Genomic DNA, 25,768 nt, shown 5'->3' with positions numbered 1-25,768 from the left:
AAACGAACACTGTTTGCAATAGTTCCCCCCTCCATACACACACAAACAAAATACCTAGGAATCAACCCTAACCAAGGATATAAAGGACCTCTACAACAAAAAATTGTGAAGAAGGAAATCAAAGAAGACATGAAGTGGAAAGACCTTTTGTGCTCCTTGATTGGCAGAATTAATATCATGAAAATGGAAATTGCTCTAAACAATTTACAAATTCATTGTAATACCCATCAAAATCCCAACATTATTCTTTACTGAGACTGCGAAAGCAATCCAAATGTTCATATGGAACCACAAAAGTCCTTGAATCACAAAAGCAATCCTGGGTTGAAAAAGTAGTGTTGGAGGTATAACAGTACCACATTTTAAACTCTACTAAAGAATTATAGTAATTATAATAGCTTAGTATGGGCACAAAAACAGGCCTGAGAACCACTGAAAGCAAAAGACCTAGAAATAAACCCAGACATAACAGCCATCTTAATATTTAATAAGGGAGCCAAAAAACATGGGTGGAAAGAATAACAGCCTCTTCAACAAATGGTACTGGGAAAACTATACCCACATTCGCCTAACTAGAACCAACTCTATATGTAACACCTTGTACTATCAATTCAAAATGGATGAAAGATCTGAAACTGAAGCTGTTACTAGAAGGAGTAGTAGAAACATTAGGACTCCTTGGCACAGGCTAGAGCTTTCTTAGTAAAGATCCAGGAGCCTAACAAATCAAAGAAAGATGATAAATGGGATTGCATCAAACTAAAAAGTTTATGCACAGCAAAAGACACATTTAACAAGCCAAAATGACCTTTGCCACTGTACATCTTCAGTGCTTTCAATAGAACTTTTCGGTTTTCACAATTGTTTTTATTATAGACTATAACACCAAATTAGACAATACAAGTGACTTTAGATTTGTGTGCTAGTAGAACACAGTATTTGTGGAACATTGAATATTTGTTGAATTGTTATTGATAACACTGAAAGCTTTATGTGTTTAATCACATTTAGGCAGAGTACAAAAAATCCTCCCTGTTTCTGAGTATGGCAATTATGATGCCTTATTGAACTCCCTTTTCTATTTTCTATTCTATGCCTTATGGTAGTCACTAAATTTATTTCTATATCTATGTCTTTACTTATGAAAGGAGAAGTAACAGATTAATCTTCCCTACATTGTATAAAGCTGGAATATTAACTATTTAAATAGAGAATATCAATTGGTATCTTTAAAGAGTCACCATAAGTAGCACTAGTTTTGTTATTGAAAGGTGTGGCTAAAATACATGCTTACCCATTCTTTAGTGCATCTGTAAGTTGATAGCATATATAATATCCTACTAGCACTATAAATGTTACCTTTATTTAACAAAAATTCTTTATGTTAATATTTAAGACTTAAAAGTATAGCAAACATAATGGTTCTCCTTCTATGAATGGAAAACTGAAACAAATTTCAGAAGCTCTAAAAGTAAGAGCTGCTATTCTTATGTGTATTTTGAAGGATAATTATATTAAGTTATAAGGCAGGAATGAAATATAAAACGTCTGATCACAAAGTGAAATATTAATATAATTAAATGAATCTACCCATAAGAAACCTTGGAGTGATAAAACTGTTTTAACTACATTACATCATAGCCTCTAAATAAGTTGTGAATACTTTTTCATCTCTTACCCTGCTATGGGAACAACTGTTTAGTTAAGCTTGCCTAAAGACAATGGAAATAATGTATTTTGTTTGCTTTTAGGAAATATTGTACTCATTTTTTCCCAATTGCCTCCAATTTTAAACCTCCTAGCAAAATGTAGCACCTTTAAATAATAATTAAAATCTTTCTACATGATTTTTGGGGGGTTTCTTCCTTCTAAACAGTTCTTTTCACTGCATTTCCTTTAGCTCATCTACAACCTACTCTTCTCATTTTTATCACTTTCACCTGTTTTGATCAGAATCTGATTTTATATGAAATGAATTTCAGATGTGATAATCACATGTTCTCAGTGCAGATGCTTACTTTTTAATGGCCACCAAGGAAAATTATCACATCTCAGAGCAAAAGAGCAGTTTGAATTTCTAAAGTTTGTTGGCAGTAAGCTATTTGCAGATGGTCTTCCTAGTCAAGGACTGTATTTCTTTTTATTCTTAATTAAGATGTTTTAGGCAGCCTATATTTATTTTGTTATATGAACATTAAAATTTTGCTTTAAGTAAACAAAGTAATATAGTTTGTAGATTTTTTTTGTAGGATAGCCAGTATCTTTCTACTTATAGTAAAGTTTACTAGTCACATTAAAAATGAAAATAAACCACAGAGTACTTGGAGCTAAGATGCTAGGTTATATTTTTACCAGTTCACTAACTGGAAAGAATCCTTATAGTAAAGTTTCAACATGAATTATCTTTCAGTTAATCTTTTTTTAGCCCTAGCTTCAAAGAAGTATAGTTAACAAATAAAATTACCTACATTTATGGTGTGATATACTTCATTTTGAAGTGTGTGTGTGTATGTATATATATGTATATATATATGCATAAATGATTGTCACGATCAAATTTGTCACCTAACATAGTTTTCACCTAACTTCAGCATTTCACTTTTCCCTGAAATGTGACTAAAAAGTAGGGTTATTTATCTAAGAATAATATAAAGATAAATGTGAAAATCTGTTATAAAAAGTGCTTTGTGACCCTTTCACTAAGGTGTTGCCTAAAGTGAAGTAGGAAGTACCTCACCCTTCCAAAGCAGAATCAAACCCAAGGCTTTGAAGGGTAAGAAAGCAATGCTAAATGTTCTCCATAGCCTTAAAACTAAAAAGACACACACACATCATCCATCTGATGGCCCAAGATACTGCAGCTGCATATAGCCCCAAAATCCTAGAAAGAGCTCCCATAGGAGAAACAAGCTTAACTACTATACCTCATCAAGATCCCCCTCACCAATGAATAAGCTCATTGTGAACGTCAAAGCCAACAAGTACCATATCAAACAGGCTGTGAAGAAGCTCTATGACACTGATGTGACCAAGGTCAATACCCTGATCAGACATGATTGAGAAAAGAAGGTATATCTATTGACTGGATCCTGATTGTAATACTTGAGATATTGCCAATAAAATTTTAATCATTCAAACTTCAGTCCATCCAGCTGACCTGGTGTTTTTTTTGTCGGTCGTAGGGCTTGAACTCTGGGCTTGGTGCTGTCCCTGTGCTCTTCAGCTCAAGGCGAGCGCTCTACCACTTGAGCTACAGCGCCACTTCCGGTTTTCTAGTGGTTTTATTGGAGATAAGAGTCTCACATACTTTCCTGCCCGGGCTGGCTTTGAACCATGATCCTCAGATCTCAGCCTCCTGAGTAGCTAGGATTACAGGCGTGAGCCACCAGCACCCCGCTCCTGGTGTTTTGGTTTTTTTTTTAATACCATAAAAAAGTAATTTGTTCATCTGAATTCCCAGTTTGAGGTCTTCTTGGTGATTTGATTATCAAATTAATATTTACTTTAAGGAAAATAACAGGTTTATTTAAAGAAATGGTTATTGTGCTAAACAGTGCTCACTTCTGTGTATTGGAGTGGATTGTTGAACAAAGGATGGCACCTAAATATGAGCAAATTAGATGAGATGTTTTCATAAAGTGACAAAAACACATGGAGGATTTTTAATCAAAATGTATTTTACAAAAATGTATTATTTCTTATCCTCGCAACACTATTTTTTATCCTCGTGTTGTTTTCTTGAGCCAGATGAATCAGCTTCCTTTATAGAAGTTGAGCAACAATTATAAAGATACATAATTTCCTTACTATCACTGCTTCTTTCCTAGCATAGTGATTTGTTAATCACAGAAATAAGATGAAATATGAAAACAATATGACATAATTTACTACCTTTTGCTCATTGCAGACTATATGCTTATTAACTGGAATATGAGATGAAATTAATATTTAAATTTTTATTTTCCTTCTTGCTTATTTCATACATTTATACTATCTTCTTTGGCCTTTCATCAGAACCAGATCTTAATTTATATATTCTACAAATTGAACTGGAAAATAAAACTATCTTTTCTTATAATAAAAGTTACCTTAGCCAGGTACTGATGGCTCAAACCAATATAAGATATGATTATAATTTAAAACCAACCCAGGCAGAACAGTCTACTACGTCTCTTATCTCCAGTTTACTTGCAAAAAGCTGGAAGTACATGTGTAGCTCAAGTAGTACAGCATTAGCCTTGAGCAACAAAGCCTAGCAAGAATGAGAGGTCCTGAATTCAAGCCCTAATGTCAACAACACACACACACAGTGAGTGGAAGAAAATGTAAATATTTATGAAGATTAAACCCCAAAGAAAATATAGACAGTAGCAATAAGAATATTTCTTTAAAGTCATTAGAATAGCTTTTTATTTTTTCTTCTAAACTCTTAAATTTTTAACAGTATGTTTTAATCTCCTAACTATTTGACTTCAAACAGAAACCAACATCTACAAATTACCTTGATTTTTAAAAAAATTTAATCTAATTTTCATTAGCTTCAACATGTTGATGTGTACAAAGTTTTACCCTTTCCTTCATTCTCTCATCCCCCATCTACTCCAACCACATCCATCCCTTCAAGTTTCCTAGCTGCATTTTCACATGTGTACATTGAGTCTTAATGACTGCCTTTGCTACCATTCCTCTCCATTTGTCTACCCACCACTTAGCTTTCCCCCACCCCATTTTAGATAAAACATGTTTCAGCTTCCTGGATTTTATTTTGTTAAATTGTCTGTTAAATGTTCAAGTAGTTACACCATGAAGATGTACATTGATTGTGTATATATATGCATATGAACCTATGTTTTTTCAAATTTATTTATATTTTAGATATAGCTTCCACATACAAGAAAAAGATGCTTCCTGTGTCTCTGAATCTGACTTAATTCATTAAACATAATTTTTGCATACCTTTCCCTGAAAGCAAGATAATATTCTTTCTGATGTATCATGAAATTTCCACTGTATCTATCAAAACATAGACATCTTCCAATCTTTTGGATAAATGCCTAAGAATAGTACCATTAGATCATAGAGAAGTTATATTTTTAGATTTTTGAGGAATCTGCACTGCCTTCCCTAGTGGTGGTACTGATTTACATTCCCATTGACAGTATAATAGCATAAGATAAGATGACTAAGATTAGACCAAGAGTATATTTCATCCATTTCATCAGTAGTTTATTTTTTGAAGTTATGGCTCTCTGATCAGCATCATGAGCCATAACCTGGGAAAATGTTAGAAATGCGTATTTCAAGACTTCATCCAGACATTATCACCATACTGTATTGTTTAGGGGCCTGTAGAAGATTCTTTTTTTCTTTTTTTATGGAGGGATACTTGGTACTGATGTTTACTGAGAGCCTTGTGCTAGCAAGTCAAGTACTATACCACTTGAGCCATGTCCTCAGCCCATTTTTTCTGTAGTTATTTTTTGAGTAGGGTTTAGTTTCTGTCTGAGACTCCCCTTAGACAAGTGATCCTTCTATCTCTGCCTCCATTTTAGCTGGGATTTGGGTTTTGGGCACCACACCTAGCCCTGTAAAAAATTCTGATGCACACTAACTTTGAACAACACTGTTTTAACCACTACCTCACCTTACTAGTATAGCAGAATTAATAGTAGCATTGCCTAGTGTGTCAAAGATAGTCTTTGCTGTTTAAGATTAATCAATAGAGGGAACCTTGGTAATTTTTAGAAGGAAATTTTATTACATCTAGTTAACAATAATGTGAGCATAAATCACAAATGTTCCACTCTGTTAATAAAAGCATATCATATAAATAAGTAAAAGCATATACTAATGATATTTAACAATGAGTCACCATCATATAAAATATTTTCTCTAAAGTTTAAAAATTGGCATGCATTTCATCAACAAAATTTTTCTCAGCTACATTATTTATCAGACCATTTTGCCACTTAGAAGTCTTTGAAAGAACTTTCTCACTTTAACATTTCTTCAAAAATTTGTGGATACAAGAAAGAGATCAAACTTACATGACATTTCATATGTAGTTCCAACTTTCAACGAAAATATTTAGAAGATAAATATCTTCACTAAAGATAGTAGCAAAATCCAACCTAAATCTCATTATTTTGAGCCCTACCAATTTCAAAAAAACAGGTTTAAAAGTAGTGATATGAAATAAGAATATTAATTCCTACTGTCCTTGAAGGAATAAAAGAACTTGAAAACCAAATTAATCAAAGTAATAATGTATAATTATGGTAATGAAGAAAAATATTTCAAGCTTTTAATAGCATCCTTTTCCAGACATCTCTGTGGAAATGAATATTATCATAGTGATAATAAACACTAAGAGACACAGATAACCTTTCTCTTGTTTTGTTCTACATGTGATTGAAAGTGATTACTAGCTACTCTGAAGCATGAGACTCTTATCTCCAATTAAACAGCAAAAAGCCAGAAATGAAGGTGTGGCTTAAGTGGTACAGAGCTAGCCTTGAGCAAAAGAGCTAAGAGACAGTACCCCGGCACTGAGTTCAAGCACCAGCACCAAAAAAAGAAAGAACTGAGGGAAGAAAGGAAGGGAAGGGGGAAAGTAGAGAGGTGCTGAGAGAAGAGAGGGAGAAGGGAAGGAAAGAGGGAAAGAAAAAGAGAAAACAAAAAGAAGATTGACAAAGCTACCTTTTAAAAAATCACTCTTCTGTTTGGATTTTCATTTAGACAATTATTTTTCCCTTAACATTCTAAATTAAGCTTTATTCTCCATTTTTCACTTTTTAGTTGGGCTTCTCCATTTATTGTGCATAGATGTTTACATTCAGCTCTTGCCCTCTAATACATTCTTCTAATTCACACTTCCTAATACTGCTTCTCCCTCATGCTGATCACAGTATTTCAATATAGCTCTTGCCCTGCACTTGCACTTTTTTCTCCATCTCTTTTTTCATCATCCTTCTTCATCTTTGCTTCTTCTCTATTTCTAGTGGTTTTGTAGGTTTTCCTCTTATCCCTTTTGCCTAATTAGTATGATCAAAATTACAGGATTGTGAGTTGAATTGGAAAGTTGATGCATAAAGAACATTGACACGCTTTAAATATGTATTTTGTTGTTTTAGTTACATCATTGAACTATAATAGCCCTCTTGAAGAATGTAGATATGTTTTATTATTACATACATCCCATTCCTAAGTACACTAAGGCTGAGAAGTTAAATATTTTTCTTCTAATTCATAAAGTGATAAGTAATAAAATCAGGATTCAGTTTTGGATAGGTTTATATATTAATACATTGCTTTATTAAACACTTATTGAGCATATATTTCCTGAGTATATTATGTGTTAAACACTGCACTAGGTGCTGGGACAGACCCCACCTTTCTCATAAACATCTATATGATGTCATTGGCTGGCTTCACAGATCTTTGGGCTATGCCAGATGCTTAAGAAGAAGACAGAATAAAAGCATGTGTATAGTTGTAATGTTTCGTGGAAAAATATATATTTGATAAATATGTAAGGAAGAGTTTTATACTATATTTAGGGAGACAGTATTGGAAAGGGAGAATAGTGTCTGCTCCTATAAACAGTCTACCGTTCTGCTCCCAGTTCACACCACTTCATCATTATCAGCAACAGTGCCTATCCGTGGCATCATAATATATATTTTCCTTTTATGTTTCAAAATATAGAATATCTGTGTCTGTATGTCCGAATTTTCTAGATATTAAGAAATAATTCACCATCTGTCCTGACACATGATTAGAAAAAAACACACTCTGTATAATATACTCAATAACATACTTTTCTTGATTTTTTTAGAGTTTGAGTTTCCTAATATGTTACTAGTCCTTTAAAAAATACCTCTTAATAAAAGTTTATACCATTTTCTCAAAAGGTTCCAAAGCCCTATCAGATAGATTGGTCTAGGAAATAAGGTATAAGGCTGAGATAATGCTAGTTTATGTTCTTTAGCTGTGAATTTAAATGATAGCATCTCACTTCAAAACTTAAAAATTAAAGATTTACTTTTTTGCTCACTTCTGGGCTCTTCTGTTTAAAGATAGTTTTATTGAGGGGCTGGGAAGGTGGCTCAGTGGTAGAGCGCTTGCCTTGCATGCTCGAGGCCCTGGGTTCGATTCCGTAGCACCACATAAGCAAAAAGAAAAAAGCCGGAAGTGGTGCTGTGGCTCAAGTGGTAGAGCGCTAGCCTTGAGCTGAAGAGCTGAGGGACAGCGCCCAGGCCCAGAGTTCAGGCCCCACTACCGGACCCCCAAAAAAAAAAATAGTTTTATTGAGAAGCATTATTTGTGGAGTTTCCTTTAAAAATTCAGCCACTGTTAAAAAGTGCACTATGCTGAGATTTAGTATACCAACAGACACACCAATTCTGTATTCTATATAATTTCTTTATTCTATATAGTTATGAGGAATTAACAGTTTATATGTAACATTATTTAGTTTCTAATACATAATTGGTTATTTTAACAGCTTGTCAAGTCCTCAGCTTTGCTAAAAGGGTAAAAATAATTCTAATGAAATACTGAACTATCAACCTTACCCTTAACCCTCCATAATTTACTTTATATTTTGTTGTTTTTCTTACTACTTATTGAAATTCTTCATTTGTAAGCTTTTTGTCCTGTATTGCTTCCAATCATTGTAACTTCTTTTATATGTAGAAACTAAGGATGAGAAATGGATTGTCATGTATTTTGTTCCCTAATTTTAGCCTAAAATTTATCTTGATCATTCCAGTATATTATACAAGCATACCTCATTTTATAGAGCTTCAGTTTACTTCATTTCACAGTGTTGCATGTTTTACAAATTGAAGATTTGTGGCTGTCCTGTATCAAGTGAATCTATCAAAGCAAATTTTTCAACATATGTTCACTTCATGCCTCTATTTTAATTTTGGTAATATTCCAAACTTTTTTTAGTATTATACTTGTTGATTAATCAGCTGTTAAATTGTTAAAAATTATACTATACTGAGATTTAGTATACCAATAGACACATCAATTCTGTATTCTATATACTTTCTTTATTCTATATAATTATATGGAATTAACTAACAACTTATGTAATATTATTTAGTATTTAATACACACTTTTAATACATGTCAAAGTAATACATACATATCAAGGTAATATCATCCACCAGCAAACAATGGTGACATGAAGATTAAGATGATCTTTAGTATATTTTAACAATAAAATATTTTATGTAGGTAACTTTTTGACATAATACTAATTTACACTTAATAGACAACAAGATACTATGAATATAACTTTTGAATCTATTATTAAACCAAAAAATTCAAATGATATGTTTTATTGTAGTGGTATGGAAACAAAACTGAGCTGTTTCTGGGGTATGCCTGTATAACTCATTTGACTTATCATTAGAAGTGAAATTTTCTTGTGTCCTTCACTAGCTTATTCCTTATGTTGAGAATGTCCTATCCTAAAACTCTTAGTTTAAAGCCAAACATTCTTACTTTTAGAAAGTAGTCAGATGGTTTATTTCTACTGAAGATTGTAAGTTTACAGCTTTTTCTTATAGCAAATACATGAGAAAAGTTAACTTTTTGTCCCTTTTAACCATATTATAAAATTATAGAGCAAGGAGGAATACAAGATGATCTTAGCTTTTCAGGGACTAGCTATTGCAAGGGTAATAGGAGGGCTGGGGATAATAGCTCAGTGGTAGAGTCATTGTCTAGTATGTGCAAGGCCCTTAATTAGATCACAAGCACCACAAAAAGAAATTAATAGGCAAATAAAAATGCCCAGCTTTTTTTCCTCTGAAAGTCTGTTAAGCTATCATAGTAATCTGAGGCCTCACTTTTAGAATTTAAGTTGTTAGGCAAGATGAGATTTTTGTCAAATACTTCTGAAAGTGTAGGAAAGAAATAAAATAGGACTGCTAATACTCTCCTGATTTCTTGGTCTTCAACTATAATTCAGTGATCCTCAAAACTGAGTCTGGATACCTTAAGAAAATGTTTGTGTAACTATTATTTATAGAAAGCAGTTTATAATTATTAGTGAAATTTTCTACTCTGCCTTCCTTTTTTTTTTTTTGGCTAAATTCACTCAGTCTGCTATTTAATCTTTAATTACAGGCCACAAAAGAAGTGATAGAACGGGAAGCACCAGGGATGGCCCTGGCAATGCTGATGGGATCACTTAATGTTACACCTCTGGGCATGCTCTCTAGGTAAGAAAGTCCACACCACATTGCAAAGAAAGTTAATTCCACTAATTAGTACCAATGACCAACACAATAGAATAGCAGATCTAAGAAATTTAATCATAAAACTTAACTTGTTACCTTATATGAATGTGTGTAAATAACATAATGAAAACCTTTGAATAATTAATTTATGCTAATAAAAATTAAAAATAAAACTTAACTTGTTTTTATCCAGACTTGAGTCTTATTATCCTATCTAGTTATATCTTAGCCAATTTCCTCCATTTCTTCTATTTTCTTCCTTCTTACCTTCCTTTCTTCCTTCCTTCCTTATATCTTCTTTCTTTCTTTTTTTTGTTTATTATCCTCATCTTTAAAATCATGTTATATAAGTTTAAAAATGGGTGGTCATCCCTAGCACAGATAAGAGGACACTTTATGAATATGTAAAGTTACTCTTTTTTGTGATTGTTTATAATCACCAAATGGGTTTTGTTAATTTTAACTGAATACTAGCTTAATAAAAACTAGATAAAATTTATCAAAATAGCTTACTCTCACAAGTTAGGAACATTTTTTTCAATTTTTATAAGGCATATTGGTTTGATGTGGTCATGAAACATCAGTTCATAGAGATAATCACTACAGTTTTATATATTCAAGTGAGTGTATTAAATTAATAGTATATTACTATGTTGAATTAGCATATTCAAAATTATACCCTTGTTACTGACATCTCTCTTTAAGATGATGGTTTAGTTATTGCTATTGTAGAATCTCTTAAAATCCCCTAATTGAATACAATATCAATATACATAATGTAAAATACAAGTAACAAAATATGTTAATTTCATGACTAGAAATTAATATACAATTAATCTCAGAGCAACCAGAAATACATAACATATTTATAATTTCATAGTCATTTGTAGCCACTTATGTCCTGTGTGCAATGTGAATATAAAAGTAAATGTATCTGTTTATTTCTGTGTTATGTGATTCATAATGTTCTTTCTGTTACTTGGATTGAGTTTATATCCCATCAATAGTAGACACTTGGAACACAGCCAAAGGAGAATGTGAATGGATCATTAGTTACTATATTGTCTTTACTGTCATATGAACAGTATTAAAACATTTAATTAAATAGGAGCAAATAAAGAAAGTAGCGTAATAGAGATTTTTAAACTTAAAAGTACATACAGAACTGAAGTTGTTTTATACTACATTTTAAAACCCTTACTGATATTACCTATGCATACATAGTCAAGGGTCATATTTAATCCCATTTCTTCCTGTGGAATTAAGTAGTGTTTTGTTTCTTAAACATAGAAGAATTTATTCAAGAAATAATTTAGCTTCATTTCTTGTTAATTCTTATAGTGAAGTTTTAATTTAGTAAAAATAGCAATATGCCTAATTGCTAGGACCTGTCTTAAGCATTAGGCATTCTAAGGATATAAAGAAAATTAAGACATGATTTTTGCTTTGAAGATCTCACATTTCAACTGAAGAAATTATTCTTTTCAACTAGTACTATAATTCTTTAATGCAAAGATAGCTGTCATAGACCAATGTCGAAATACCACTATAATTAAAATGTTTTTTGGTGCTAAGTTTTCCTGTCCCTTCTTTATCTTCATAATTCTGAGCATTATACTGCTGAGTAGAAAGTGATTCTAAGTTATTTGCAGTAAATCAATCTTTATTCTGAAGGCTTTAAAAATTAATATATGTGCATGTTATAATCCTACCTTTTTCTTTTCTTTCTGTGATATAAATATCTTTATAATGATATAAATCAATCTTATTTACAAATTCTGTAAAGAGTAGTCCACATTAGCTATGAAAAAAAATATGGAAAGTTTTCCTAAAATCCTTTTTTTATTTTTTGACAGTCACAGGGTTTGAACTCAGTGCAACATGCTTCCTCAGTTGATGCTTTCCATCTGACACTTACCTCAATCCATTGTTTTCACTGATTCTTTTGAAATAGAGTTTGCTTTGTAACTGGACATGCAACTGGGCATGCTTGGGTCTCTATCTGCCTATTTTAGGCTGCTGGTCATAGCTGGAATAACAGGCATGCGCCAATATACCGAGCTCTCTATTGAGAAGGGGTCACTCAAAAATTTTTCTGGGAAGTGGTGCTGTGGCTCAAGTGGTAGAGTGCTAGCCTTGAGCTGAAGAGCTGAGGGACAGAGCCCAGGCCCAGAGTTCAAGCCCCATGACCAACCAAAAAAAAAAAAATTCTGTTTGGGTGGTCACAAACTACAGTATTCTTATGTTAGCCTCCCTTGTAGCTAGGATTATAAATGTGAGCCACTGACTGATACCTGGACCTCTACATGTTGGTTTTTGTGTTTCTCAGAAATTTTAAGCCAGGCACCAGTGGCTCATGCCTGTAATCCTAGCTACTGACGAGGCTGAGATCTGAGCATCATGGTCCAAAGCCAGCCCGGGCAGAAAGGTCCATGAGACTCTTATCTCCAATAACCTACTAGAAAACTGAAAGTGGCGCTGTGGCTCAAGTGGTAGAGCACTCTCCTTGAGCTGAAGAGTGGCAACAGCGCCCAAGCTCAGAGTTCAAGCCCCACAACCGAAAAAAAAAAGTTTATAACAACTACTTAATATTACTGTGTTTGTATTTTTCCTCTTTGAATGAGTATATAAATAACAACAAATTTCTGGAATCAAATGTGTTGATATCTGTAAAGTGCATAAAACAATAACTGATTCATCGTAAATTTTAACTGGCCATCATTGTAATGGTTTGCTCTTGAGTTGTAATTTTAAAGCACATTTAGTGGCAAAAGCTTTCCTTAGTTTTCCCTATTTTGAAAATGAAAATATTGGTTCAAAGTCCAGGTAGAAATGATTTTTACAGTGCATATGTTAGACTTTTTAATAGAGAAGAACAGAAAGTAAAAACTTGCAAAAATAAAAACAAACAAAATATGTAGTTTTATTACATATAGAATTATAAGTTGAAAAAAAAGAATTATAAGTTGAATTGACTGTTCTTTCTGCACTTATTAAATATCTTGCTCTTACCATTTTCTGGATCCATGTTCCTGAAGAGTTCAGTAATTAAATTGTTGTTTCTTTATGTGTAATATGAGTTTCTTTCTGACAATACTGAGAATGGTTTTTCTTTGATTTCAAACATGATCAAGATGTATCTGAGTGAGGTTTTCTTTGAGGTTATCTTTTTGGGTTCATTGAACTTCATTCTGTAAATTTATATTCCTAATCAAATTTGCAAAGTTTAGTCATTAAATTTTCAAGTTTGTTGGGTTTGTTTTGTCTTCCTGCACTAATTTCATTCTTCTGGGATTCCTATAACAGGAAATTTAGATTTATTGATAATGTCCCTCTTGTCCCTTAAAATGCATGCCTTTTTTTCTTTGTTTTGTTTCATTTTACATTTTCTCTACTTTTTTCAGATATTTATATGGCATAACTTCAAATTCTTAGACATTTTCCCTTTTATCTCCATTTTGCTTTTGATAATCCCATGAACTTTTATTTTCAGATTAAGTTTTTTTTTCATTTTTCAGATTTTCATTTGGATTTTTTATGGTTTTTATTCCCTTGCTAAGAACTTCTTTGCACTTAATTCATTAAATCTTTACCTCTAATTCAGAAGCATTGATCTTTATGTCATAGAGGATGGTTATGTTAGCTGCTTAAAATTTTTTCTGACATTGCCAGTATCTGGCTTATCTTGGAATGTACACTAACTTCCTCTCCATAAATGTTCACCCTTTTTTATTCTTTCTGTGTTGAATTTGTTAATTATATCCTAGACATTTGGAATATTATGGTGTAAGAAAATATCATATATAACCCTTGCTAAATCCTCTGTATATTGTTAGTCGTCTATCAATCCAATTGAGTTCAGATTGTATATTCTTTCTTACCTTGTGTGGGTGATAATTCTACCTTTGCTTTACTATTAGGATTAGCCCAGGAAGTAAATTGAGTCTTGAGCAGTGGTGTACATCTTAAAGGTTCTTCATATAGTTCTTCAAACTTTTCTTACATATTTATGCTTCAGAATTGAGATGAGAACCTATGTTAGTTTATGCGTAGAATTATTTGTAATTTTAGTAGAGCATCTGCATAGAGAGATGAAGACAGAGTTTGAACCCCAATGTTTCCAACAAAAAATTAAAAAATAAAATAATAAAATTAAAAAATTAAATAATAAATATTAACAATTTCTTCCATCTCACTTCTTTTGATAATAGGGACTGCTTTTCTACTATTGTGGACAGAATGCAAAAAAAAAGGCTATTCTTATATTAAAAATATCTATTAAAAATATCAACTCTTATTTATTGTCTTCAGTCAACAGACATTGTAGTTACATCCCTCTATCTTCTCTGTTACCACAACAGCAAGAGCTCTATCTTTAATAGTTGTCCTTTAGATCATATCCTATCATTTCCCAGTATTTAATTGCTTGTCGTAGGTAAGTTATTTAACTAAGTTCAGCACATAACATTCTGAACCTATAATTTATGAGTGGAAAAGATCAGGTACTTTTTTCTTCCAAACTTCATTAAGAAGAATAGAGCAATTTTGGAACTTAAAATTATTCAAACACTTGCACCTCCTAAATGCATTTCTGAATGGTAAATTGTGGTACATTTTGGTCAATTCAGCCTAATGTGATACTAGCTATCTATCAGCCTCCTAGCCCCATGGCTTCCATTGACAGCGTACAAAAACCATAGTAGGAAATACATACCCTCCAAATATTAGATGTCTGGAAAGGCACCTTCTAAGCCCAGCAGAAGGACCTAAGAAAACATGAAGTTTATACCTCAAGCTAATCTGACACAGACACCATTTAACACTTTTTAAAAAATTAAATGAACTTTAGGTAAGGGAGAGAATCTTACTTCCTTAATTATCATATTACAAGATTAAAATGTCCAGTTTTAATGAGATACTCTTCTCAACCAGTAACTGTATGTGGCAACCACATGCTTGTCATCTCAGCTTCTTCGAAGGCTAAGTGGGAAGAAAACAGTTCCAGGCCAGCTTGTGCAAAAAATTCTGAAAGACTACTTGTCAATGGAAAAGCTTGGGATGATAGCATATATCTGCCATACCAGCTAAGGTGGAAGGTTTAACATAGGAAGGTTAACATGGAGTCAAACAAACAAAAAGATCTCATCTCAGAACTTTTTTTGCATTGGTAAGTGATCAGATAGGTTGTAGGCATGGCTCAGCAGTTGAATGTCTACCTAGTAAATACAAGACTCTCATTTGAAACCCTAATATTGTCCCCTCTACCTTAAAATAAAGCAAGGTAAAGATTGAGAGAGAGAGTGAACAAGAGAGGGAAGAAATAAAAAGAGAAATTACACTAAGCACTAAGGAGTCATTTTATTTACATAATGTTTCCTTAATGCTTAATGTATTAGTAATCTGACTGGACTCTCAGAATAATAAAAGCATATCAGCTAAAAACTAGTAAATAATAGGCAGTGAGTGGGCTTTAGTTAGTAATAATGTGTCAGTATTAGTTCATTAATTGTAACTAGTTTACTAATGTAAGATACTAATATTGGGAAGTGTTTGCATACAGTTCACTCCTTGTAAACACACTATAGTACTTTTTTTTGTTTTTTCATTAATCTAAAACTATTCCAAAAAGTAAGGTCTTATTTATTTTTTAAATCCCTATTTCAATTAATTTTTGAGACATGCTCTATCCAACTTTCAAAAACTGAGAATAGTAGGAAAGTAAATATTTTCCCTTCATATTATGAGTTGAAGACAGTCTTTTTTTCAAAGCCATCACCAAAGTAGAAAACAAGAAAAATATAGGTTAGTATCTCTTATGACCAGAGATACATAAATTTCAAAAATAAATAATATACCAAAAGATAAAAAAAAAAGACAAATGTAGATTTATTTCAAGAACACAAAGATACCCATTGGATAACTAATTAATATGAGTCAACTAAAGGGAGAAAAATCTTAGGTTTTTCTCAATTGATTCAGAAAAATCATTTGATATGATTTATGCCCATTTTTGAAAACTATGTAGGTGAGAATTAGAAGGGAAACTCCTTAATCTGATCAAGCAAAAGTAATATATACTCATAATCAGATGTTATCAGTATTCCTTTTAAAATTAGAAATTAGACAGAGAACTAATGTAACTAACTCTATTCAACCTAGTACAAAGTAAAAGAATAGTATCAGCATTTAAAAATATAAAACATTACCTATGATTATACGAATAAAAAATTATTAAAAATCAATGTGAGCTCATGTCACTATGTCTTTCCTGTAATCCTAGCAACTCAGGAGGCTGAGATCTGAGGATTGTGGTTCAAAGCCAGCCCCAGCAAGAAAGTTTTTGATACTCTTATCTCTGGTTGACCATCAAAACTCTGGAAGTGGAGCTGTAGTTCAAGTGTTACAGAGCCAGTCTTGAGCATAAAAACTTATGAACAAGCCCCAGAATTGGCATTAACAAGAACCTGTCAATTGTGTTTTACAATCCATGAAAGAGTTCATATTATTGGATGCAAGTTTACAATGTGTCAACTTCTGTCCTATAATCAAATTATATATATTTATTTTTTTTATTTATTTTTTTATTTTTTTGTCAGTCGTGGGGCTTGAACTCTGGGCTTGGGCACTGTCCCCACGCTCTTCAGCTCAAGGGGAGTGCTCTACCACTTGAGCCACAGCGCCACTTCCTCAAAGTATATTCTTGCTTTTGCATTATTGGCCTAAATGCTTTGTACTTGCTAGGCAGTCACTCTACCGCCTGAGCCATACCCCATCTTCTTGCATGTCTGCCCAGGACTAGCCTCAGACTATGATCTTCCTACCTATGACATTCACATAGCTTGCATTACATTCATATACCACCATATCCATCTTGTTTGTTGAGATGGAGTCTCAGTAACTTAAAAACAGAGTAGCTTAAAAACACAATCCTACTGATCTCTCTCTACTTCTGAAGTAGTTAAGATTATAGGTATGTGCTACCAAAAAAGGGAGTCATTTACAAGGCTTATTTTGTAACTTGTTTCTTATTTATTTCATGATATAAATGTTGTATCTATAACACAATTCTCTGAGCTTTCCTTGCTTCATGAAAGTAGATTTATTACATAAATTATATTATTATCCTACGTGCTATACAAAAAGGTCTCTCTAAAATTTCTTCATTTTAGTGAGACTCATTTTGTGCTGATATAACAATACCTAAGACTGGTAACTTATGTAATACCAAGAATTGTTCTTACAGTTCTAGAGGATAGGAAAGACCAAGGTCAGATGGCTTATATTGGGCAAAGGACTTCTTGTGGTGTTATCTCATGGAAGAAGTGGAAAATCCAAGAGAGAAATAATGAGATTGAATTTATACCTTCTATTCTTTGTAAATGTTAGCATTAATCCATTCATGAAAGTAGAACATTCCAGTTCCTAGCTTCCATCCTCAGTGTATGTTTAATTGGGTAGAACAGCAGCAGAGAGGAGGATAATGGACAGTATGAGAGATTTTGCATTTCTGACTTCCAAAAATACTGTGTATGGTACTGTTTGAGGGACCACACATTATTAAATGATGAATTATTAGACTACAACAATTTTTATCTAAAAGTCTTAATTCCCTCACCCTCAAATGTACTTCTATTTTCAATTCATATGACAGTTTACATCATCACTATCTAATGTTGTGGTTACTTGTTTATATGCTTTAATATTCTATATTGCATTTATATCCTCCTTAAGAACTTAGGTCATATTTATTTTATAATGCTTAGTGCAGATACTTAGTTGTTTTAATAAACATTAGAGGGTGGTAAGATGATGGTGATTTTACAAGCACTTATACTAACAAATTATTTATAGTTGAATAATTTAATTTAAATAAATGAATAATTTGATTCACTGTAATAGTGCTTGCAAACATACTTTTTTTTGGTCAGTCATGGGGCTTAAACTTTGGGCCTGGGTGCTGTCCCTCAGCATTTCAGCTCAAGGCAAGCACTCTATCACTTGAGCCACAGCACCACTTCCGGTTTCCTGGTGGTTTATTGGAGATAAGAGCCTCGTGAACATTACTGCCCAGACTGGCTTTGAACCACAATCCTTAGATCTCAGCCTCCTGAGCAGCTAGGATAACAGGCATGAGCCACCAGCACCCGGCTTCAAACATGCTTTATTAAATATAAAATAACATAAAGTGAAATAACTTTGGATATCCCAGAGTGAAAAGAATACACCCCACAATTCTTTTTTTTTTCTTTTTGTCAGTCATGGGGCTTGAACTCAGCACTGTCCCTGAGCCTTTTTGTATTCAAGACTAGAGCTCTACCACTTTGAGCCACTGCACCACTTCTGGTTTTCCAGTGGTTAATTGGAGCTAAGAGTCTATGGGGACTTTTCTGCCAGTCTGGCTTCACACCACTATCTTCAGATCTCAACTTCCTGAAGAGCTAGTATTACAGGCATGAGCCACCAGCATGAGTAATTGATGCTATATGATTTAAAGGAATACTATACTTAGTGAAAATTCTAGATTTATTCACTAAATTGCCAGATTTGTTATATAAAACTAGCAGGTCTTAGTATTGTTAACATTATCATTCTAATCACTTTGCTTCTCACATTATAATCAATTAGCCATCAAATGATAAAAGCCAGAGAATATTCCTAATAGAACATTTTAAGAGCTTTATAATTGCCTATTGCAGTTTTGGCCCTGAAGTACTTTTTTTTTTTTTTTTGTCCATCATGGGGTTTGAACTCTGGGCCTGGGGGCTGTCCCTGTGCTCTAAAGCTTAAGGTGAGCACTCTACTGCTTGAGCCACAGCACCACTTCTGGTTTCCTGGTGGTTTATTAAAGAGAAGAGTCTCATGGTCTTTCCTGCCCAGGCTGGCTTGGAACCACAATCTTCGTATCTCAGCCTCCTGAGTAGCTAGGATTACAGGCATGAGCCACTGGCTCCCAGCCTGAAGTACTTTTTTATTCGATTCTGACTGCCAAAATAAAAGCAAATTTTGAAGAACTAACACTTACATTAAAGGTTAGAGAATGAGACTTAAATTTTTTAATGAAATCCTGAATTCCATGAAGATGGCCAAAGAATGATTAATTAATCATTTTCAGATATATGAAAGTTTAAGTAACTGTGATCAACTCTTTTCTTTTGAAATTGTAGCTAGGATATTTCAAAGTAATAAAGTACAAGATATGTTTAGGTTGCTTTAGAAATAAAAATGTTGCAGAATATTTCAATCATAGAACATTTGGAAAAATATTCTTATGTGACTAAAACCTTACAAAAATTTTAAATAGTATAATTTTTGTTCTATAGATGAAAATAAGGTCGTGTTATCAGATCAAAGTAAAACAGTTCTCATTCCCCAGTAAAATCAGGACTTTGAGTCTTTGAAGACTCTTTACTCTTTACTCAGTTTTCCACTGCTTTCTCACTGTTTCATTTTTATTTTGCTAATTGGTTTAAATGTGGGCTGGAATTAACAATGATCTCTTAAATACATTTCTAGTTTAAATTGCTTATGATCATCAAAGGATCTGTTAGTAATTGAGCTCTCTAATCACTTTACCAATGCCTTGTTTTTACTTTAAAACTTTTGTTAATAAGCTTTTTATTGTGAAAATACTGTAAAGAGGGGTTACAATCACATGATCAAGGTATTTCTTATCCAACATTGTTGCCTCCTCCTTTGTTTTTCCCCTACCATCCCTTCCCTCCCACCTCTACAACTACATAGGAGCCACCACCTCCCACTCCCTCCCCCACAGCCCCCCCCCCCAACCCTGGCCTAAATTGTAAAGTTCGTTTTTCCACATGGCATCTTGTACATCTCATTGTTGCAATGGATCCACCTGTATCCCTATTAAACAATTTGTTTTTTCCCTTCTGCTCCCCAAATTATACCAACATCAAATACAGTGAAAATGAGTTAAATCATGGGGGAGGGACATACAAAGCAACAACAACAACAAAAATCACATGGTACCTTATAAATACATTAGAAACAATAGCAAGAAAGAAAAAAACCACTTGTGTCCTTATCTTGGCGTTCATTTCGCTTAACATCATCTTATCTGACCTTTTCTGCTTGTCTCAGATATATACTAGTTATTGCAAATAAGGAAAACCATAGGACCTATGTTTCTTTGCACCTGGCTTACTTCACTTAATATTTTTTTTTCTTCAAAACTTCTTAAGCAGAATCTAAAATCTAAATCTAGTCAGCTCTTGGGTACTGTATGAATTAGACTTTAGAACATAAATGTTACTGTTTTAGACATTTTTGTGCACTGTCTCATTGGAATCTTAGAATTTATGGGAGATTCACTAAAGCTAAAATGTACAAAAGATCAAACAGCTAACATTAGCTTTTGACATGGTTAAATTGCTCAAACGTAGATGATTTATTCTGATTCTACATTCAATGCATTTTTTTCTAATCCATTACACTAAATATCATTATAAAAACATCAGCCAGAATTACTAATTTATGTACCAATTGGTGAATATTTTAACAATTTTTTTAAACAGTTGTTCTCATGTGAAGAAAGTTGAATGGCCTTTGTTGAATATATTTATAGTGAAACATTTATTGCAGGTCATTGTCCTTTCTATTTCCTTTTAGGCCTGTTTGTGGAATCAGAGGAAAAACTCTCATAATTAACCTACCAGGTAGCAAGAAAGGATCTCAGGTAAGCATTCTTGACAATTTATATGGTTTATTCATGAGACTTTAAACCAACTATGAGAATAGCCAAGCAAAAGTGCACATTCCATATGTCCGGCCCTGGGGCCTGAACTCTGGGCCTGGCCACTGTCCCTCAGCTCTTCAGCTCAAGGCTAGTGCTCTACCACTTGAGCCACAGCACCACTTCTGGCTTTTTTCTTTTGCTTATGTGGTGCTGAGGAATCGAACCCAGGGCCTCATGAATGCAAGGCAAGCGCTCTACCACTGAGCCACCTTCCCAGCCCCATGCTTACATGTTCAGAGGGGTTACAATTGCATGAGTACATTTCCTATCTAGCATTGTTACTCCTTTCTTTGTTTTTCCCCTACCATCCCTTCCCTTCCTACCTCCCCAATCCCTCGCCACCCGCCTCCCCCCTCCACCTCCACCCAAAGTTGTTTTCAACATAATGTCTTGTACATCTCATTGCTACAATGGGCAACCTGTATCCTTATTTCAGTAGTTTGTTATTTCCCTTCCTCTCCCCAAATTAGAAAAATGTGTATAGAAGATGCAGGGTACCAACATCAAATGCAGTGAAAACAGGGTTATACCATGGGGGGAAAACATACAAAAGAAACAAAAAAAAAAAATCACATAGTACATTTTAAGTACATTAAAAATAACAGCAAGAAAGATAAAATCTCTTGTGTCCCTATCTAGGGTTCATTTCGCTTAGCATCATCTTACAGGGTCATATGTACATAGCTTTTGACCTTTTTGGCTTGTCCTAGCCATATACTAGTTATTGCAAATAAGGGAAACCATGGGACTTATGTTTCTTTGGGCCTGGCTTACTTCACTTAAAATAAATTTTTTCCAAGTTTTTCCATTTCCTAACAAATGGAGCGGTATGACTGCTCACTTCTGACACTAATTGAGAATCATGCTAAGATTTAGTTAAGTAATTCACTAGAAAGACTCACTGAACCCACTTGTACCTCAGCCTTAGAGTTTATTAAGAAAAAGGATACAGATTAAATTAGTCAAGAGAAGTACGTTAGACAGGATGGCAAGCATGGAGTTTTCATTATCCTCTTTACCTGAATGCATGAATATATTACTCTCCTGGCATCAATGTTTGAAATACACATGGAATATCACCAATCAGAAACTCACTCATGTTTTTTATGTCCTATTTTTTTTTCTGTCAAGGAGTTAGGGCCTGGGCACTGTCCCTGAGCTCTTTTGCTCAAATTTAGCACTCTACTACTTTGAGCCACAGTTTCACTTCCAGTTTTTGAGTGATTAATTAGAGGTAAGAGTCTCATGGGGACTTTTCTGCAGACGCTGGCTTTTAACTGTGCAGATATTGGCTTTTAACTGTGATCCTCAGATCGCAGCTTCTTGAGTAGCTACAATTACAGGTGTGAGCCACTGGCACTTGGGTTGATGTCTATTTTTTTAAGCTCATCACATACTCTTCCTGTGTTTGATCTTTAGTTCTTATCCCTTCCAAGAGGTTGGACTGATACCTTTAATCTCAAACAACTTCAAGAGACAAAAGTAGTACCCATGTACACCAAAGCCCTCTCTGTAAATGACATTGTTAGAACACCTAGTGGTCACAGACTTCTATCAAAAAAGAATCTTTGTCGGTATGAAATTCTAATGACCTGTCATATCCTCCTAGCTGAGGCAATATGGAGCCAACATACAGTTAAAGACATAGCCAATTTATCTGTGAAGACACTATATACATTTCTATATATTTGTAGCAATTTAGTAATTTCCCAGTTGATATACTGTTCTTTGTAGATAGAGTTAAACTTCTCTTACTTAGGAATCACCCTTCTTCTAACACTCACACTTGTATCCCAATTATTGAGAGTATGATACCAAGTAGAAAATAAGGTGAGATGACATGGGCAAAATAAAGAAAAAGTACTCATGTAGGTAGAAATTATAAGCCAGGTGCAGGTGCCTCACACCTGTAATTATAGCTGTTCAGAAGGTTGAGACCTAGATCATTGCAGTTTGAAGCCAGTCTGTGCAGAAATGTCTGCAATACTCCATCTCTAAACAACCAGCAAAAAAACCAGACAGTCAAACTGAGGAAGTATGAAGCCCTGAAATCAAACCCTGGTACCAAACAAAAGAAAAGAAAAGAAAAGGAGAGATGGAGAGAAGAGGAAAGGAGGGAAGGTTGGCAGAGAATGATGACATTGGTAAAAATTCATTGTATCCATATACTACTTTGTTGAATGGCAACTTCTTTGCACAATTACTTAAAAGAGAATTAATTAATTAATTAGAAATAATCATGCCATCATTCTTTCCCACACCCTCAAAGTTAAATATTATCACAAACTCATTAAGGTATATAAGACAGTATTTTATACCTTTATTTACCTCCATTGAAGATAACAAATGTTTCAATTATCCATGGATCCTCTGTCAAATTATTACTCTAAGAATGAAAATGCTAGGACCTGTTGTTTCCTCTAGGAGCTACTAGCATTGATCTGATTTGCTAGTTGTGTGCGGGTCCTTCCCCCTGTAGCCTTCTATGGACATTGGCTTATTTACAAACAGAACCATTCTTGGCTTGGCATTTTAATGCTAAGGTAAGCCCTCCTTTATATAGCTACAGACTACCAGTATCTGTGATATATGTTATGGACCCAGGTAGCCATATCAAAAATTGTGATTCTATTCAACTTCCAGTCTTAAGTGAGAGTTCTTTTTTTTTTTTTTGTCAGTCGTGGGGCTTGAACTCTGGGCCTGGGCACTGTCCCTCAGCTCTTCAGCTCAAGGCGAGCACTCTACCACTTGAGCTACAGCGCCACTTCCGGTTTTCTGGTGGTTTTTATTGGAGATAGGAGTCTCACGGTCTCTCCTGCCTGGGCTGGCTTTGAACCGCGATCCTCAGATCTCAGCCTCCTGAGTAGCTAGGATTACAGGCGTGAGCCACCAGCGCCTGGCAGAGAGTTCTTTTTAATAGATACTTACATATCCTTCTCTAATATAGTCATGTCTTTAACAGATTGGTTTTTCATTGCCTTTCTGCCTGTTAGACATTGTCAGCAAAAATCCAAAAAGGCAAGAATTGTGCAGTTCAGACCTTTGGACTGATTTGAATTCTTCAGTCAGCTCCATAATTGGAGCACCCCAATGACTGCTCTCACTTATGATACCAACTGTATATCGGGATTCCTAAAATGTACTCTTGTGTTTAATAACTCACTAGGATTCATAAGTGGTATAACTGAAAATGGCTATACTTATGGTTGAATGAGATACAGATTAACAGCAGCTAACAGAAAAAGTACATAGATTTGAACATAAGAGAGATAACAAACAAGGAACTTTCACTATTCCTCTTTCTAAAATCATTTACTTGTTATCCTTCTGGCGTAGATGTATGTCATGATACATACAGACTTTTGCCAGCTAGGAATACTATGACCAGAATTTTTAGAATTCTTGGTGGCTAAAAGGAACGTGAACATTTAGGCATGACATTCTGAAAATCTGAACGGTACTACCCAAAAGCTGATAGTAAAAGCTAGGACTCCCTAGCTTTTACTAACTCCCAAATATTACAAAATATTTGAACAGTAAACTGATAAGACATACAAAGAGACAATAAAAGTATTCTAATAAGCCTCCAAAATTTTAAAGATATTTTTTCATACCTTACATTTTAAGGGTTACTTTAAATATGAAATATGAATGAACAGAGTGGAAGACAATTATGAAACTAATACTACTGGTGTCAGTCTGAACCAATACAAATATCTTTCCCAAATATATCTGGCTCTGTGTTCTAGTTATTAAGTCCTTGCTTATTCTCTTAGATAGTGCACTATAGGTTATAGTAGCACCTGAGCAGACGATTGTATTGACTTTTCTGTATGAGCTTATATGACTTTTTTATGAACTTATATCTATCTTTAAGTATTGTACAACATTGTACAGTAGTTAGAATTGTTATACTTATTTCATGATGGTACTCAGAAGTTTGGTTTCTGAAGAAAATTATCTGGTCCTCAAATGAGTTATTCATTCTAGTGTCTTACTGTAATTAAAAATGTGAAAATTTTTTCCTGCCTTTTCCATGTTTCTAATAAAGCATCTCTGAACTCCAAAGTTATTTCCAAATTTTACTTTATTTATTTATTTTGGCATACAGGAGTTTATACTCAGGGCCTTGTGCTTGCTAGGTAGGTGTTCTACCATGTGAGCCATGCCCCAGCTCTCTTTTGCTTTAGTTAATTTTCCAATAGTGTCTTATGTTTTTGTACAAGTCAAGCTCAGACTGCAATCTTCCTACTTTTGCTTACAAACATAAGTATAATTACATGCATACTTCACCATGCATACTTATTCGATGAATTATGATCTGAATAACTAGACTCCAGCAATAATAATTCCAATCTCTGACTTGAAAGTAACTGGAATTACAGGCATATCCCACCATGCCCAACCTCATTCTCACTTAATTGTGTGTGTGTGTGTGTGTGTGTGTGTGTGTGTGTGTTGTAAAACAGACTGTGTCTTGGCACAGTGTCTGTAATCCCAACTACTCAGGAAGTAGAAGCAGTAGGATTTCATACTGTTGCTGGCTTGGGAAAAAGCAATGAAACCCTATTTGAAAAACAAATGAAAATCAAAGAATAAAGGTATGACTTAAGTAGTAATTTTTTCCAGAAAGTTCTAAGCCTTGAATTTAATCCTCAGTACTGCCCAAAAAAGAATAAAGAAAATGTTGCACTGGGCATGGTGGTTCACACCTATAATTTCAGCTGCTTAGGAGGTATAGATAGGAAGATCA

At 33.9% G+C, this 25,768-nt stretch overlaps 1 protein-coding gene across 2 annotated transcripts in view; it reads left to right on the top strand.

Annotated features, from left to right (window-relative positions):
- The window catches only part of Gphn (gephyrin), a 392,152-nt gene that overhangs the window by 188,853 nt on the left and 177,531 nt on the right, over positions 1 to 25,768 (top strand). For both annotated transcript variants that reach the window (XM_042691808.1, XM_042691809.1), the window contains exons 5-6: positions 10,147 to 10,241; positions 20,889 to 20,955. In XM_042691808.1, the coding sequence (XP_042547742.1) occupies positions 10,147 to 10,241; positions 20,889 to 20,955 (162 nt within the window). The remainder of the gene's footprint in view (positions 1 to 10,146; positions 10,242 to 20,888; positions 20,956 to 25,768) is intronic.

Source organism: Dipodomys spectabilis, unplaced genomic scaffold (genome assembly GCF_019054845.1).
Source record: "Dipodomys spectabilis isolate Male_0828 unplaced genomic scaffold, ASM1905484v1 ptg000146l, whole genome shotgun sequence".
NCBI classification, from domain to species: Eukaryota; Metazoa; Chordata; class Mammalia; order Rodentia; family Heteromyidae; genus Dipodomys; species Dipodomys spectabilis.
Note: the sequence above shows the minus strand (reverse complement) of the source record. Positions and strands in the feature narration are given on the sequence as shown.